This window comes from Lithobates pipiens, unplaced genomic scaffold, assembly GCF_037356315.1.
Source record: "Lithobates pipiens isolate NorthernLeopardFrog02 unplaced genomic scaffold, aLitPip1_a1.2 Scaffold_25, whole genome shotgun sequence".
Classification (NCBI taxonomy): domain Eukaryota; kingdom Metazoa; phylum Chordata; class Amphibia; order Anura; family Ranidae; genus Lithobates; species Lithobates pipiens.
The window spans coordinates 89,695,039-89,714,843 of record NW_027507787.1 but is presented as its reverse complement, the minus strand read 5'-3'; the positions used below and the strand labels follow the sequence as shown (position 1 = coordinate 89,714,843).

The 19,805-nt window shown below is 50.3% G+C and overlaps 1 protein-coding gene across 2 annotated transcripts in view; it reads left to right on the top strand.

The window, feature by feature from the left end:
* The window catches only part of LOC143930377 (membrane-spanning 4-domains subfamily A member 4A-like), a 56,587-nt gene extending 50,305 nt beyond the window's left edge, over positions 1–6,282 (top strand). For both annotated transcript variants that reach the window (XM_077454658.1, XM_077454659.1), the window contains exons 6-7: positions 1,295–1,417; positions 3,929–6,282. In XM_077454658.1, coding sequence (XP_077310784.1) covers positions 1,295–1,417; positions 3,929–4,066 — 261 coding nt within the window. In that variant the 3' untranslated portion in view covers positions 4,067–6,282. The remainder of the gene's footprint in view (positions 1–1,294; positions 1,418–3,928) is intronic.
* Positions 6,283–19,805: the final 13,523 nt, after the last annotated feature.

Here is a 19,805-nt window from a genome sequence, read left to right as displayed (position 1 = left end):
TACACCTGCTAATTCCAGGTCTTTCTAAAGCTCTCACAAGTGCTTATTGGCTCTTGGACAACTTTTCTTATAATTCTTTTCACTCCTCTGTCAGAAATCTTGCGAGGTGCACCTGGTCGTGGCCGGTTTATGGTGAAATGGTTATCTTTCCACTTCTGGATTATGGCCCCAACAGTGCTCATTGGAACATTCAGAACCTTACATTGGTAATTAGATATTTTTTTATAGCCCATCAGTCTGAAGCTGATATTAAAGTGGTTATTAAAGTGGTTGTAAAAGCAGAAGGTTTTTCTATGCATTATGATAAAAAGCTTATTGTGTGCAGCAGCCCCCCTCAGCCCTCCTAATACTCACGTGAGGCCATCTCTATCCAGCGATGTCCACGAGTGTCTCACCATCTGGGGCTCTCCTTCCTGATTAGCTGAGACACAGCAGAGGCGCCAATGACTCCCACTGCTGTCAACCAAACTCCATTAGCCAATCAAGAGTGAGAGTGGACAGGGCCAAACTGCGGCTTCGTGTCTGAATGTGGGGGCAGCACTCAATAGGAGGGAGGGGCCAGGAGCTCAATCCAGGGACCTGAGAAGAGGAAGATCTGGGCTGCCCTGTGCAAAATCAATCCACAGAGCAAGTAAGTACAATATGTTTGTTATTATAATAGAAAAACAAAAATAAGACTTTACAATCACTTTAATTTGCACTAACAAAGGTACTTTCTAATTACTGATAGATTTCAGCTGGTGTCTTGGCTTTCCATGTTTTTTGCACCTCCCTTTCTTCATGTGTTCAATACTTTTTCCCTGTGTCATTCCATTTTATTACACATAACTTCATTCCTGATCATATTTGTTTTGGTTTCTTTGTACATATGGATTGCATTGGTTGTTACTGACATGTGGTGAACATTTCATGTCAAGAGCATCTTTAGAAATATATTTACCTAGAAAAATGGTGATGTGTTCAATACTTATTTTACCCCCTGCAAGTCAACACTTCATTGATTGGACTTAATGGGCTTGTTTCTTTTTTCAACCTCACCTACTATGTAACTATGTAACACTTGAAAGCTTCACTTATTTATGTAGTTTTTGGATTTTGGATTTAGTTGTATAATTTTAAGAGTGCAAAATAGGGGTGTATTTTGTAACTTCTTTCACTTCCCAACTTTTCCAGTTTTTGCTAGTAATTTAATCTAGTGCAAATGATGATCTATACAACAATATCTTATTTGTACGTTATCAACATTTTCTGATTATCTAACTATTCTGCATTGGTTCTCCTTAATCTTTTACAGTCTGGCGGATTTACTATTATCTCATTCATTCTTGTGATGAACCTGCTGATCTTCTGTGTGTCCGTCTCTATGTCGGTATTTGGGCGTCGGGCTGTGAAACAGATTCCAGTAACTGCCCCTCCGGTAAGATCATATAAAAGAGGCCTTATGATCTGTAAAGGCCAATCTACAATCATTTTAAAGGGGTTCTCTTTTTTTACGTGCAGAAATAAGGTGAATTAATTTTGTAACTGTCATCTGCTGTGGGGTAAATAATAAACCTGCCAGTCCCTCTTTTAACTCCTTTCCTAAAGAGCTAAAATAACTTAATGAGCCTTTAGTAGGGGCTATCACTTTGGTCCACCACCAAGCTGTCTGAGAAAACACTTCTGCTTAGAAGATTGACTTTAGTAATGAAGTGCCTGATGAATTAGCTTCAAATTTGTGGAATCCAAGTCAATTGTTAATTGGTAAAAATGTAAAAACAATAATCCAACATGCTCCTGGTATCTAAGCACTTCCTCTTCCCTAGGGCTACAACATTAACATTTACAGTATATACAAATACAGGTGCATTTAAAAAAATAGAATATCCTCAGAAACTAAATTTATTTCAGTAATTCAATTTAAAAAGTGAAACTCATATTATATAGATTTAGATTATATTATATAGATTTTCAGATCTCTCCAGAGATGTTCAATCGGGTTCAAGTCTGGGCTTTGACTGGGCCACTCAAGGACATTCACAGAGTTTTCCTTTAGCCACTCCTTTTTTATCTTGGCTTTGTGCTTAGGGTTGTTGTCCTGTGGGAAGATGAACCTTTGCCCTGGCCTGAGGTCCACAGTGCTCTGGAGCAGGTTTTCATTAAGGGTGTCTGTACTTTTGCACAATTCAACTTTCCCTTGATCCTGACTAGTCTCCCAGTTCCTGCCACTGAAAAACATCCCCACAGCATGATGTTGTCACCACCATGCTTCACTGTAGGAAGGTATTGACCAGGTGATGAGCAGTACATGGTTTACTCCAGACATGGCGCTTGTCATTTAGGCCAAAGAGTTCATACTATGTTTCATCAGATCAGAGAATTTTGTTTCTCATGGTCTGAGAGTCCTTCAGGGGACTTTTGGCAAACTCATGGTGGGCTGTCATGTGCCTTTTATTGAGGCGTGGCTTCCATCTGGCTACTCTACCATACAGGCCTGATTGGTGGAGTGCTGCAGAGATGATAGTTCTTCTGGAAGGTTCTCCTCTCTCCACAGAGAAACGCTGGAGCTCTGTCACAGTGACAATCGGGTTCTTGGTCACCTTCCTGACTATCGTCCTTCTCCCCCGATCACTCAGTTTGGCCAGGCGGCCCACTCTAGGAAGAGTCCTTTTGGTTCCAAACTTCTTCCATTTACAGGTGATGCTGCAGAAATTGTTCTATACCCTTCCCCAGATCTGTGCCTCAATACAATTCTGTCTCAGAGATCTTCATTTCAATCCATTGCTTGGTTTGTGCTCTGACATACACTGTTAACTGTGAGACCTTATATAGACTGGTTTGTGCCTTTCCAAATCATGTCCAATCAACTGATTTTATCACAGGTGGACTCCAATCAAGTTGTAGAAACGTCTGATCAATTGTCCAGATGCACCTGAGCTAAATTTTGAGTGTCATGGCAAAGGCTGTAAATACTTATGTACTACTTATATATGTAATTCATATAGATATAAAAAAAATACCCTTTTTCCATTTTTTTTTTATAAGTGATCACATTCCCTCTGTTCTCAGCTGCATAAGAGTTGGGGGGAATAGAAGCAGCAGCACACTGAGTTTCCCAGTGAATGGCTGTGCAGCGAGGACATGTTAGGACACACCTGATCATGACAGGATGAAAGGAACAGCAGGGATTTCACATAAAGGAAGCAATACAAAGAGAACAGGATACTTTTTCATATAAGTACATGGTACATCAGGGACATATCAGGAATATGAAATGTTGGAGTAACAAATGGTTACGTTTTCCACAGTCCTGTTATGTGGTAAATACTTCTTTATTTTTTAGTGCTTATCTACACACAATTAACTGGACCAGTACCGGACCTGGATCCAGATGGTAGCATTACAATTTGGCATATAGTGGACTGAAAGGGTACTTTCAATAAAAGTTCTGTAACCCTCCTTCCCTAGCCCTTCTAGACTAAAGACGTTTGGGATATGGTCATATAAATGTTTAGTAGAGCAACCGGCATAAAAGAAAACTCTTGTTGGATTTGATTATCACTGTCCTTCAAAAAAAAAAAAGAGTAAGTAGTTTGGGTATGGTGGTGGTGGGGGGCTTTATAGAATGGATTTTTGAGATGAGATGAAATTGAAGGTTGGCAGTATGAATACGAACCATGGTATGTGCAGGGATTGTCTTATCTTAAAATGAATGTCCTGCTAAGTTAGCATAAGCTTTATGCGCTTTCCCATCACCTTGCTAAATCCATTCTGCAAAAAACTCATACTGTCCTATAAGCAAAAGATATCTTCCCCAGCATGTCAATTTATCAAGTTAGCAGAAGGTTCACAACATAAAAAATTCTCTGTGGCCTCTCATATATATTTTATTTGAATTGGATGACTAAGAAACTACAAAAATGCTCATCTGTTATATCTTTTATTTCAGATGTTTATGATTCAGAATGATTTTGTAGTGTCCATGCCTCCCTCAACTTTGACACCAAGCACCACCATGAATCCCACCGATCAACCTGCACAACCTCCCCCTTATGAGGAAGAAAAGAAAGAAAAGCCAGAAATTTAGACCAACTGATGGCATAAAGAAAGATGATGCAGCCTGTCTGTTCTTATTGAATGCTTGTGTCTGATTACTAACAACATCACAATACATTAATAGGAAATAGAAATGACACTAAATCAAATAAAAAATTGAAATGTCCAAATAATAAATCAATGATATAGATATAGATATAGAGATATGTAGCACTGACCCCCGAAGGAGCGGCTGGGTTTTTTTGGGCTTACCGTTACCTTCTCCACCTCGTGCTCATCTAGGGGTTTCCCAAGGTGGATGACCCAATAAACTGTAGAGTCCGACACTTGAATCCACTTTAGGGATTTTTATTTGCAAAACAATGAACCGAACACATTCTCTCAGTAGGGAATAGAGGGTATTTTGGATTTAGGTACTTTTGGAACTGTTGACACTTAAAATGTCTCTCTCTATACAATCCAGAGAATAGCCATTCACAACTCGATGTTACAGCTATCGGATAATTCCCCTTTTTGTGGACCTAGCAACTCACAGATGACCCAAAAGAACACAGTCTCCATTACAGACTCTAGAATGAGAAAAGTCTCTGCCACAGACTTGATTGTAACTGAAGGATAAAACTAGGAACTTTCACACGGTACCAGTATCTTGCAGCCGGTGTGGATTCACTTTGGTGTCCTTTCCGGCTTAGCTTCCAGGGTGCTACCTCGTGCATGGCCCTCTTCTGAGGAGCCCTCCCCGGTTGTGTTCTCAATTGCTGGGCCTCTCCAAACCTGAGACGGCACCAGACAACCTTGGAACCCTCCCTCCAGTTACTGTGCTTCGGGCTAGCCAGCCCCGAGACTCCGAAAGGGATTGATCCACACCCCAGGGCATGTCAGGAGGACCAGGGCCAGGGATTCAGAACATACTTCTGGACCGGAACCCAGAATCACGTGACCTCTACACTTTAAGTACCCTCTCTCAGAATACAAAGCGAGACAACGCACCCACTGATTGGCTCCTAGAGAGAGATTGGTACCCAATGCGTCCACCCAGACTGCGTTCCAATGCCTGGCAAAGGTGACACCCACACCTATGTCCAGGCAGAACATAATACAGTCCAGCCAAACTGATGCTGAGACCATAATTTACCATAATTAACCTTAAAACCCAACTATGGTCTTAGGAAAAACAAAATTTACAAAAACATAACACGCGTGCTCTTCAGGAGCCCAGCACTACATATATAATTTCTCAATTGTGGTAGACAGCACACGGTATACGTCCTAGTGCTAGCAATCAAACCTTCCCAAAGTCTATATATAAAGAAAATTGCTGCACTTAAAATTTATTGTAAAGATTTCACATGTAATAAATTACACATCAATCATGTCGTTCCAAACAACAGTTTTGGGCTATAAAGCTTAGGCCCTTCTTCAGGTAGAAACAAGATGTATTATGACATTACTCTTACATAATTTTATATTGTTACATTTCACACCAGAAATCCATTAGGCATAAATTAATTCATTAATACAAATTGTCAAAATTACTTCATACTAAATTGCAGAATGATGGCTCAATGAGATGTAGTCACCCTCCAAATCACACAGAAAAAGTTCCATTTATCCTAATATTGAAATATAACGATACATGCAAATCAATCAACAAAATATCAGTATTATTACTCATGATACATTCTACAATATACACATATATACATGTACATATTTGCAGTCCATGTTTATAGGGTATGAGATACCTCAATGAACATAGATTATTGATTTTGTAATAATGTGTTCCAAAGATATTTACAAAGCTCAAAAATATATACAAATAAATAAATACTCTATCTCCTCCCAGTTAGTATTTTAGGGATCTATAGAAATAAATGTAAGTCAAAGTCTGGATACTTTACAACCTAGAGGTTTAAACTCAATCTATTTATCCACTTCAATCTTTTTAGAGTTAATTCTTGATTTATCCCTTACTGAATACAATACTTGTGTCTGGCAATTCTATCCTTCAATTTTCGTGTTGTTTCACCAACATATAAATAGCCACAAGGACAATATTATAACATTTATCACATAAGAGGATTGGCATGTATAATATCCCTGTATTCCAATTTTATTGCCTCTGTGTGGATGTGCCAAAAATGTTCCCTTTATCATTGAATTGCATTGTGTACAATTTAAACATGGATACGATCCATGATTTTGTGGTCCCAAAAAAAGAAATAAAAATTCAGTGTTTTTATTTTTCGAGATTGGTCAGATCTGACTAATCTACTGTGTATGGTTCTACCTTTATGATATGAAGAACATGGAGGCTTGTGAAATTCAGGGATTTGGGGAAAATTTTCTTTTAATATATGCCAGTGTTTTTTAATGATTTTATATGTTTGGAATGAGTGTGGATGGAATTGGGAAACAAATGGTAATCGTTTAATCATGTTGTTAGTTCTCTTTTTACTGGCCATAGTTTTCCTTTCTTTCTTATGATCTCTATGCGATACCCCCTCTGAATTTGTTTGTTTTCCATTTCATCTAAGCATTTGTCACGGTCTTCACTGTTAGTGGCAATTCCGTTAACCCTAATTAATTGGCTCTTGGGAATGGGTTTGGATACTATAATGCAAAAGTTGGTTACGATCGGTTGGTTTTGTGTATAGGTCACTAATGAGTCTACCATTATCTTCCTTAAAACATGTATCCAAAAACTGCATTTTTTCTTTACTGAAAGTCAGAATAAATTCCAGACTAGGCATCAAGTAATTAATATATGTATGAAATAGTGATAAAGTATTCAAATCACCCTCCCATATTGCAAACGCATTGTCCAAAAATCTGAACCCACATGTACAATTTTCTTTAAATAAAACATTGTTAAAAATAAAAGATTCTTCCACCAAATCAACAAAAGTGTTTGCATATTGGGGTGCAACATTAGAACCCATCGCCGCACCCCTAATCTGTAAATAATATGTCTCTTTAAAGAGGAAAACATTCTCTTCTATTACAATTTGCAATAATTGCATCAAAAAAGTAATTTTTGTTGTATTGTATAACCGTGATGCAGTTAGTAGGCAGCCGCAGGCTTCTATACCTAGTTTGTGTGGAATTATTGTGTATAAACTTGAGATATCCCAAGTGACCAGAATTGAGTCTGTAGATACAGTCAAATCTCTAATTTTCAATAAAAAAAATCATATAAATCTCGGATATAAGACTTAATTTGTCTAGTCATAGATTAAATACTTTTATCCAAATACCTAGCCAATTTGGCTGTAACAGACTCAGCACCAGACACTATGGGAGGACCCGGAGGGTAATTTTGATTTTTATGAATCTTAGGCAACATGTATATAACAGGTGTAATGGGAAACTCCACTATTAAATATGACTGTGTATCAACATCAATGATTTTATCATCATAGAGGCAATAAAATTAAAATTAAAGGATAATATACATGCCAATCCTCTTATGTGATATATGTTATAAAATGTCCTAGTGGCTATTTATACGTTGGTGAAAAAACACAAAAAGTGAAGGATAGAATTGCCAGACACAAGTATTCAGTAAGGGATAGATTGAAAATTAACTCTAAAAAGATTTGAATTACAGTGGATAAATAGATTGGATACTTTATGACCTAAAGGTTTAAACTCAGACTTTGCCTTAGATTTACCTCTATAGATCCCTAAAATACTAACTATAGGACTAAGTAACTAAGTAACTAACTAACTTAGTTACTAAGTAACTAAGGATGGATATATATATATATATATATATATATAAAATATATTTTCGAGATGTATAATTATCTTTGGAATAAACTATTACAATATCAATAATCTATGTTCATTGAGGTATCTCATACCCTCTAAACATGTTGGAACACAACAGCTCAGTGGGGGAGATCACTGTACTAAAGTTGGATTGTTAGTACAGTGGCTCTGACCGGAGCTGACAGTTTTTTTTTTTTCAACCCGCTGGTTTGAGTGAAAAAAGAAACACCAGCCTTTAGAAATGACCTTTTGATGGAATGTGTCCTACACAGGGGCAGCTTGGATCTTGATGGATGAGGAGTACCTGTTGGAGAACCGTGTGAATGCCCGTCCCCGTGCAGCAGTGGCTTATTTTTGTTCTGTTAATGCTAATGACAATGACCAGTGTAGTCTAAAGGTCCCTCTTAATTACCCTGTTACCCATTCTACTCCAACCCCACCCCTTTCACCACATAACCTTGAAAGATTAGACCAAACCTTGCTTTGGAGTAAAATGGCCATAACAGCCTTTATTAACATTACTCAAAACACTCCAATCAAAAATATATCTATCTATATATAAATAACTATATATATATATATATATATATATATATATATATATATATAACCATAACAAACATCAGGTATAACGAATAGCATATAAATAACATGCCCGGTCTGGTGATCTCTGACGGGGACCCATAACTTTACCAAACAACCAACTCACTGCGGTACCCATTTCCACTTAACCAGGCCTCCAGCTGTGACCGCTCGGAGACAACTTCCGACAGTGATAACCATAACAGTATTCCATCCAACGTTCAGGAATACACTGGAGGAACCCATACTAGCAATGGGCCCCCCACTCCTTTCAGGTGACCTCTGATTTACCGCCAACCATCAAAGACCACCAGACAAACACCGCCAACATCCTCTTCTGTCCACACTGCTGTCATGACATCCGATCCTTGCCACCTGAAAAAGAAGAACAGAAACAACAACCAAAATACCCCATCACCCCAACGGGAGGGTGGGAAAACTGCCTCCTCTCTCTGTTCCTTCCTCGCACTGCCCGTTGCTCCGCCCCTTCCTCCTTTTCTACCGCCCCTCCCCCTCATCTCTAGCTCCTTTTTGCTCCTCCCCCTCAACCATCTCTCTCTTTTCTTAACCCCTTCCTCTGACCATCCCTGTCATGCCCGGCCCTTCCTTACTTCCCCTGCTGTCCATCCACTCCGGGCCTCCCTTGCGCGGTGTCCCCAACAGAGGCTAACGAGTTCCGGAACGAACGGGTGCACACACGTGCCAATACGAACGCATGTGCGCATTTGCACACCAATCCGAACATGTGTACCCACTCACGCGCGCACGTTCACGTCCACCAATCCTGGCACATGACACCATATATAAACAGGGTCCTTATCCGTTACCAGTGCTGGATCGTCTTCAGCTTGTTCCTGAGATTCCTGACTGCTGTTGAACCTGTTACCTTGTTCCTGACTAACCCGGCTTGCTTGACTATTATCCTGGATCACCCCTGCATACTACTTACCTGGATTGATTGTACTGACCTCAGCTTGGGCTCTCTACTTCGGCTCTGCTTCCTGATTCTGTACCTCACTGCCAGCATGTTGCCAACTCTTGCCTGTCCTTGACTACAAACCTGCCTTCCGTTCCTGTACCTTGTTGCGAGCCAGTTGCCAACCTTTGCCTGTTCCTGACATTGCAGTATTCCTACTTACCTGCTTGGCTTCAGCTGAACACTTCTGGTGACCGGTCTACACTCTCTCCTCCATGAGCATCCAGCATCTTCGAGCTTCAGTTTTCAGCCTGCAGGCACCTGCACCCTTTAGCTGCCTCAGCACTCCCTGTCCTCACTACCAGGTGTGTTGAGACCGGAACCATGCAAGAGGCCACCTTCAGCATTCGGACTCCGCTGTAAGGTACATGACAGTACGATCCAGCAAAAATGGAGTCCGAAAGGGGGGGCCTCACCTCTGGAAGCTCTGTGCCAACAGATCTTCACCCTTACCCAGGCAGTCCAGGGCCTGCAGGATGGCTATCATCAACTTGAACAAAGAGTGGAGTCATTGTCGCCAAGCACCGCAACTTGTTAGGCGGCCACAGCATCTCGACCCTCCGGCCCGGCAGCCTCAGCATCAGCACCTGCAGTAGTGGTGCCACCCTCAGAGCCTCGAGTCCCCACTCCAGAGAGATTTTCAGGGGATTGTATTAAATTCCGTGCCTTGAGGAAAGCCTGCCAGCTATACTTCCTGCTACAACCCCGTACCTTCTCTTTGGAAAGCACAAAGGTGGGGTTCATCATCTCTTTACTCCAGGGGCAGGGCCGGTGCTACCACTAGGCGGACTAGGCAACCGCCTAGGGCGCACTGCCGCCTAGGGCGCAGCCAGGACTGCTGGTTTCCCTACTTTGCGCTGGGAGCTTGTCAGTGCCTCGTTCTCCATAGTCCAGCATGCACAGGGCGCACACAATGACAGCACGCTAGCACGGCCGATCGCGTCAGCTCCACTCACAAACACAGAGCAGCATGTTTGTGGGCACTCCGCTCCCCCTCCTGTCTGCCTCCACTTCGGGACATTTCTCATTGTTTACTGAATGGGAGGAGCGAGCGAAGTGTGGGAATACCATCCCAATAATGGGGGAGGCCAGCAACACTTAACAGGTGACAATACATTCGCCGCCATCCTCCTGCCTCTACTCGTTGCTGACTTGAGCCCTGGGACAGAAAAGCACACTGGTAGCTATTGGCCACGCCCACCACCACACAGAACGTCCGCCCCTGCTATCGATTGGACATGGATCCACAAGCATACGACTCCATGACTGGCTGCTCTGACGGGCTGTTTATTGCTGAGCTAGGATTCCATGCAACGTGACTGCCTCTTGAGAAGCTGACACTAACAGCCAACACAGTGAGTGAAGTTCTTACACATGTCACACTGGCCCCCCACCATTACCCGTCACACTGCTGCCCACCATTACCCGTCACACTGCCCCCCACCATTACCCGTCACACTGCCCCCCACCATCACCTGTCACACTGCCCCCCACCATCACCTGTCTCACTGCCCCCCACCATCACCTGTCACACTTCCCCCCACCATCACCTGTCACACTGCCCCCCCACCACCACCTGTCACACTGCCCCCCACCATCACCTGTCACACTGCCCCCCCACCATCACCTGTCACACTGCCCCCCATCATCACCTGTCACACTGCACCCCACCATCACCTGTCTCACTGCCCCCCACCATCACCGTCACACTGCCCCCCACCACCACCCGTCACACTGCCCCCCACTACCACCTGTCACACTGACCCCCCCACCACCACCTGTTACACTTGCCCCCCCACCGTCACCTGTCACACTGGCCCCCACCACCACCTGTCACATTGGCCCCCCCACCACCACCTGTCACACTGCCCCCCACCATCACCTGTCACACTGCCCCTCACCATCACCTGTCACACTGTCCCCCACCACCACCTGTCACACTGGCCCACCACCTGTCACACTGCTCCCCCACCACCACCTGTCACACTGGCCCCCCACCACCACCTGTCACAATGCGCCCCCCCACCACCTGTCACACTGGCCCCCCACCACCACCTGTCACACTGGCCCCCCACCACCACCTGTCACACTGGCCCCCCACCACCACCTTTCACACTGGCCCACCACCTGTCACACTGCGACCCCCCACCACCGCCGGTCACACTGTGCCCCCCACCACCACCTGTTACACTGGCCCCCCCACCGTCACCTGTCACACTGGCCCACCACCACCACCTGTTGCACTGCCCCCCCCTCCACCACCACCTGTCACACTGCCCCCCCACCATCACCTGTAACACTGCCCCTCACCATCACCTGTTACACTGCCCCTCACCATCACCTGTCACACTACCCCCCACCACCACCTGTCACACTGGCCCACCACCTGTCAGGCCGCGTACACACGGGCGGACTGTTGGCTCAACTTTGTCCGCTGAACAGTGTTTCAGCGGACAGTCCGCTCGTGTGTGGGCTTCAGCGGACAGTTTCAGCGGACAGTTTGACGAACAAAGTTTTTCGGAAATTCCGAAAAACTGTCCGCTGAAACTTGGTTTGAGCGAACAGTCCGCCCGTGTGTAGGCCACTTTCGAAATGAGCAAACTGTTCCCGCTCGGAGGGAAGTCTGCTCATTTCGAGCGCGTGTGCAGGTAGGCGGGGCCCGCGACGGAGACGTCGCGGGCTCCGCCGCCTGGAATGGACTTAAAGGGGAACCCCAACGCCGAAAAAAATCGGCGTGGGGGTCCCCCCAAAGTCCACAACAGACCCTTGTCCGAGCACGCTACCCGGCCGGCCAGGAAAGGGGGGCGAGCGAGCGCGCCCCCCCCTCCCGAGCCGTACCAGGCCGCGTGCCCTCAACATGGGGGGTGCCTTGGGGAAGGGGGGGCCGCGCGGCCCCCCCACCCCAAAGCACCTTGTCCCCATGTTGATGAGGACAAGGGCCTCTTCCCGACAACCCTGGCCGTTGGTTGTCGGGGTCTGCGGGCGGGGGGCTTATCGGAATCCGGGAGCCCCCTTTAATAAGGGGGCCCCCAGATACCGGCCCCCCACCCTATGTGAATGAGTATGGGGTACAATGTACCCCTACCCATTCACCTGTAAAATAAAAGTACCCAAAAAAAAACACAACACACGAGATAAAATATTTTATTGCACAGCTCCGGGGGTCTTCCGTCTTCGGGGGTCTTGTCCCCCTCTTCGGTTCTTCTGCCGGGCCACCGCGCCTTCTTATAGCTCTTTTGCAGGCGGTGGCCCGGTCTTCTGTCGCCGCCTTCCGTTCTTCTGTCGCCGCCTTCCGTTCTTCTGCCGGGCCACCGCGCCTTCTTATAGCTCTTTTAGAGGCGGTGGCCCGGTCTTCTGTCGCCGCTGTCGCCGCCGCCTTCCATTCTTGTTCTTCTTCTTGTTCTTCTTCTTCTTCTCCAGGAGATGTTGACACGTCGCTCTCTCCGGCCGGAATGCCAGAGCCGCGCTGAGCGGCCACTTATATAGTGACAATGGGGCAGTGTCACATGGTATATGTCACATGGGTTGGTCACATGGTGACCCCGCCCCCTTACGATGTCATAGTCCCCATGTGACATCAACCCATGTGACCAACCCATGTGACATATACCATGTGACACCGCCCCATTGTCACTATATAAGTGGCCGCACAGCGCTGCTCTGGCATTCCGGCCAGAGAGAGCAACGTGTCAATATCTCCTGGAGAAGAACAAGAAGAACAAGAAGAAGAACAAGAACGGAAGGCGGCGGCGACAGCGGCGACAGAAGACCGGGCCACCGCCTGCAAAAGAGCTATAAGAAGGCGCGGTGGCCCGGCAGAAGAACCGAAGAGGGGGACAAGACCCCCGAAGTCGGGAGAAGAGGCCGGCGGTGGGGAGGAAGAAAGCCGGACTCCTCCGCTAGCAAAAGAGCTACAAGAAGATAGCGGAGGAGTCCGGCAAGAAGACCCCCGAAGACGGAAGACCCCCGGAGCTGTGCAATAAAATATTTTATCTCGTGTGTTGTGGTTTTTTTTGGGTACTTTTATTTTACAGGTGAATGGGTAGGGGTACATTGTACCCCATACTCATTCACATAGGGTGGGGGGCCGGTATCCGGGGGCCCCCTTATTAAAGGGGGCTCCCGGATTCCGATAAGCCCCCCGCCCGCAGACCCCGACAACCAACGGCCAGGGTTGTCGGGAAGAGGCCCTTGTCCTCATCAACATCACCTGTCACACTGCCCCCCACCATCACCCGTCACACTGGCCCCCCACCATCACCCGTCACACTGCCCCCCACCATCACCCATCTAACTGCCCCACACCATCACCCATCACACTGCCCCCCACCATCACCTGTCACACTGGCCCCAACCATCACCTGTTACACTGCCCCCCACCATCACCCGTCACACTGCCCCCCACCATCACCCGTCACACTACCCCACACCATCACCCGTCACACTGGCCCCCCACCATCACCCGTCACACTGCCCCCCACCATCACCTGTCACACTGCCCCCCACCATCACCTGTCACACTGCCCCCCCCTCCGTCACCTGTCACACTGCTCCACACCATCACCTGTCTCACTGTCCCCCACCATCACCTGTCACACTGGCCCCCACCATCACCTGTCACACTGGCCCCCCACCATCACCTGTCACACTGGCCCCCCACCATCACCTGTCCCACTGCCCTCCACCATCACCTGTCACACTGCCCCCCCACCGTCACCTGTCACACTGCCCCCCACCATCACCCGTCACACTGCCCCCCACCATCACCCGTCACACTGGCCCCCCCACCATCACCCGTCACACTGCCCCCCACCATCACCTGTCACACTGGCCCCCCCACCACCACCTGTCACATTGGCCCCCCCACCACCACCTGTCGCACTGGCCGCCCCATCACCACCTATCGCACTGGCCCCCCCACCACCACCTGTTGCACTGGCGCCCCCACCACCTGTCACACTGCCGCCCCACCACCACCTGCCAAACTGCCCCCCACCACCACCTGTCACACTGGCCCCCCACCACCACCTGTCACACTGGCCCCCCCACCACCACTTGTCACACTGGCCCCCCACCACCACCTGTTACACTGGCCCCCCCACCGTCACCTGTCACACTGGCCCCCCACCACCACCTGTTACACTGGCCCCCCACCACCACCTGTCACACTGGCCCCCCCACCACCACCTGTCGCACTGGCCGCCCCATCACCACCTATCGCACTGGCCCCCCCACCACCACCTGTTGCACTGGCGCCCCCACCACCTGTCACACAGCCGCCCCACCACCACCTGCCAAACTGCCCCCCACCACCACCTATCGCACTGGCCCCCCCACCACCACCGGTAACACTGGCCCCCCCACCGTCACCTGTTACACTGGCCCCCCCCCCCACCACCTGTTACACTGGCCCCCCCACCGTCACATGTCACACTGGCCCCCCACCACCACCTGTCACACTACCCTCCACCTGTCTCTTTGGATTGGGCTGTCTTATTTATACGGGGATGTCTCTTTGCTGGATTTGGATTTCTCTTTGGATAGGGCTGTCTCTTTGCTGGATTTGACCGTCTTTGTTATATGGGGATATATCTTTGCTGGATTTAGCTGTCTCTTTGCTTGATTGGGCTGTTTTCTTCTTTTTTTTTTCTGGATTGGGCTGAAAGAAATGTAGCAGTTTTATATTTAGATGTTTTAATATTTTCTACTGTTTTTTAAAATGGTATTTTCTTTTAAGTGGGGGGGGGGGGGGGCGCAAGTAGCTGGTCTTGCCTAGGGTGCAAAATAGTCCAGCACCGGCCCTGCCCACCATTACCTGTCACACTGCCCCCCACCATTACCTGTCACACTGCCCCCCACCATTATCTGTCACACTGCCCCCCACCATCACCTGTCTCACTGCCCCCCACCATCACCTGTCACACTGCCCCCCACCATCACCTGTCACACTGCCCCCCACCATCACCTGTCACACTGCCCCCCCTACCGTCACCTGTCACACTGCTCCACACCATCACCTGTCTCACTGCCCCCCACCATCACCTGTCTCACTGCCCCCCACCATCACCTGTCACACTGGCCCCCCACCATCACCTGTCACACTGGCCCCCACCATCACCTGTCCCACTGCCCTCCACCATCACCTGTCACACTGCCCCCCCACCGTCACCTGTCACACTGCCCCCCACCATCACCCGTCACACTGCCCCCCATTATCACCCGTCACACTGGCCCCCCACCATCACCCGTCACACTGCCCCCCACCATCACCTGTCACACTGGCCCCCCCACCACCACCTGTCACACTGGCCCCCCCACCACCACCTGTCGCACTGGCCGCCCCATCACCACCTATCGCACTGGCCCCCCACCACCACCTGTTGCACTGGCGCCCCCACCACCTGTCACACTGCCGCCCCACCACCACCTGCCAAACTGCCCCCCACCACCACCTGTCACACTGGCCCCCCACCACCACCTGTCACACTGGCCCCCCCACCACCACCTGTCACACTGGCCCCCCCACCACCACCTGTCACACTGCCCCCCCACCACCACCTGTTACACTGGACCCCCCACCGTCACCTGTCACACTGGCCCCCCACCACCACCTGTCACACTACCCTCCACCTGTCTCTTTGGATTGGGCTGTCTTTTTTATGCGGGGATGTCTCTTTGCTGGATTTTGATTTCTCTTTGGATAGGGCTGTCTCTTTGCTGGATTTGACCGTCTCTGTTATATGGGGATATATCTTTGCTGGATTTAGCTGTCTCTTTGCTTGATTGGGCTGTTTTCTTCTTTTTTTTTTTCTGGATTGGGCTGAAAGAAATGTAGCAGTTTTATATTTAGATGTTTTAATATTTTCTACTGTTTTTTAAAATGGTATTTTTTTTTTTAAGTGGGGGGGGCGCAAGTAGCTGGTCTTGCCCAGGGTGCAAAATAGTCCAGCACCGGCCCTGCCCACCATTACCTGTCACACTGCCCCCCACCATTGCCTGTCACACTGCCCCCCACCATTATCTGTCACACTGCCCCCCACCATCACCTGTCTCACTGCCCCCCACCATCACCTGTCACACTGCCCCTCACCATCACCTGTAACACTGCCCCTCACCATCACCTGTTACACTGCCCCTCACCATCACCTGTCACACTGCCCCCCACCACCACCTGTCACACTGGCCCACCACCATCACCTGTCTCACTGCCCCCCACCATCACCTGTCACACTGGCCCCCACCATCACCTGTCACACTGGCCCCCCACCATCACCTGTCACACTGCCCCCACCATCACCTGTCACACTGCCCCCACCATCACCTGTCACACTGCCCCCCACCATCACCCGTCACACTGCCCCCCACCATCACCCGTCACACTGGCCCCCCACCATCACCCGTCACACTGCCCCCCACCATCACCCGTCTAACTGCCCCCCACTATCACCCATCACACTGCCCCCCACCATCGCCTGTCACACTGGCCCCCACCATCACCTGTCACACTGCCCCCCCACCATCACCCGTCACACTGCCCCCCACCATCACCCGTCACACTACCCCACACCATCACCCGTCACACTGGCCCCCCACCATCACCCGTCACACTGCCCCCCACCATCACCTGTCACACTGGCCCCCACCATCACCGGTCACACTGCCCCCCACCATCACCCGTCACACTGCCCCCCACCATCACCCGTCACACTGCCCCACACCATCACCCGTCACACTGGCCCCCCACCATCACCCGCCACACTGCCCCCCACCATCACCCGTCACACTGCTCCACACCATCACCTGTCTCACTGCCCCCCACCATCACCTGTCACACTGGCCCCCACCATCACCTGTCACACTGGCCCCCCACCATCACCTGTCACACTGGCCCCCCACCATCACCTGTCCCACTGCCCTCCACCATCACCTGTCACACTGCCCCCCCACCGTCACCTGTCACACTGCCCCCCACCACCACCTGTCACACTGGCCCACCACCATCACCTGTCTCACTGCCCCCCACCATCACCTGTCACACTGGCCCCCCACCATCACCTGTCACACTGCCCCCACCATCACCTGTCACACTGCCCCCACCATCACCTGTCACACTGCCCCCCACAATCACCCGTCACACTGGCCCCCCACCATCACCCGTCACACTGGCCCCCCACCATCACCCGTCACACTGCCCCCCACCATCACCTGTCTAACTGCCCCCCACCATCACCCATCACACTGCCCCCGACATCACCTGTCACACTGGCCCCCACCATCACCTGTCACACTGCCCCCCACCATCACCCGTCACACTGCCCCCCACCATCACCCGTCACACTGCCCCACACCATCACCCGTCACACTGGCCCCCCACCATCACCCGCCACACTGCCCCCCACCATCACCTGTCACACTGCTCCACACCATCACCTGTCTCACTGCCCCCCACCATCACCTGTCACACTGGCCCCCACCATCACCTGTCACACTGGCCCCCCACCATCACCTGTCTAACTGCCCCCCACCATCACCCATCACACTGCCCCCGACATCACCTGTCACACTGGCCCCCACCATCACCTGTCACACTGCCCCCCACCATCACCCGTCACACTGCCCCCCACCATCACCTGTCCCACTGCCCTCCACCATCACCTGTCACACTGCCCCCCCACCGTCACCTGTCACACTGCCCCCCACCACCACCTGTCACACTGGCCCACCACCATCACCTGTCTCACTGCCCCCCACCATCACCTGTCACACTGGCCCCCACCATCACCTGTCACACTGGCCCCCCACCATCACCTGTCACACTGGCCCCCCACCATCACCTGTCCCACTGCCCTCCACCATCACCTGTCACACTGCCCCCCCACCGTCACCTGTCACACTGCCCCCCACCATCACCCGTCACACTGCCCCCCACCATCACCCGTCACACTGGCCCCCCACCATCACCCGTCACACTGCCCCCCACCATCACCTGTCACACTGGCCCCCCCACCACCACCTGTCACACTGGCCCCCCACCACCACCTGTCGCACTGGCCGCCCCATCACCACCTATCGCACTGGCCCCCCCACCACCACCTGTTGCACTGGCGCCCCCACCACCTGTCACACTGCCGCCCCACCACCACCTGCCAAACTGTCCCCCACCACCACCTGTCACACTGGCCCCCACCACCACCTGTCACACTGGCCCCCCCACCACCAACTTTCACACTGGCCCCCCCACCACCACCTGTTACACTGGCCCCTCCACCGTCACCTGTCACACTGGCCCCCCACCACTACCTGTCACACTACCCTCCACCTGTCTCTTTGGATTGGGCTGTCTTTTTTATACGGGGATGTCTCTTTGCTGGATTTTGATTTCTCTTTGGATAGGGCTGTCTCTTTGCTGGATTTGACCGTCTTTGTTATATGGGGATATATCTTTGCTGGATTTAGCTGTCTCTTTGCTTGATTGGGCTGTTTTCTTCTTTTTTTTTCTGGATTGGGCTGAAAGAAATGTAGCAGTTTTATATTTAGATGTTTTAATATTTTCTACTGTTTTTTAAAATGGTATTTTTCTTTTTAAGTGGGGGGGCGCAAGTAGCTGGTCTTGCCTAGGGTGCAAAATAGTCCAGCACCGGCCCTGCCCACCATTACCTGTCACACTGCCCCCCACCATTGCCGGTCACACTGCCCCCCACCATTATCTGTCACACTGCCCCCCACCATCACCTGTCACACTGCCCCTCACCATCACCTGTAACACTGCCCCTCACCATCACCTGTTACACTGCCCCTCACCATCACCTGTCACACTGCCCCCCACCACCACCTGTCACACTGGCCCACCACCATCACCTGTCTCATTGCCCCCCACCATCACCTGTCACACTGGCCCCCACCATCACCTGTCACACTGGCCCCCCACCATCACCTGTCACACTGCCCCCACCATCACCTGTCACACTGCCCCCACCATCACCTGTCACACTGCCCCCCACCATCACCCGTCACACTGCCCCCCCACCATCACCCGTCACACTGCCCCCCCACCATCACCCGTCTAACTGCCCCCCACCATCACCCATCACACTGCCCCCCACCATTGCCTGTCACACTGGCCCCCACCATCACCTGTCACACTGCCCCCCACCATCACCCGTCACACTGCCCCCCACCATCACCCGTCACACTACCCCACACCATCACCCGTCACACTGGCCCCCCACCATCACCTGTCACACTGCCCCCCACCATCACCTGTCACACTGGCCCCCACCATCACCTGTCACACTGCCCCCCACCATCACCCGTCACACTGCCCCCCACCATCACCCGTCACACTGCCCCACACCATCACCCGTCACACTGGCCCCCCACCATCACCCGCCACACTGCCCCCCACCATCACCTGTCACACTGCTCCACACCATCACCT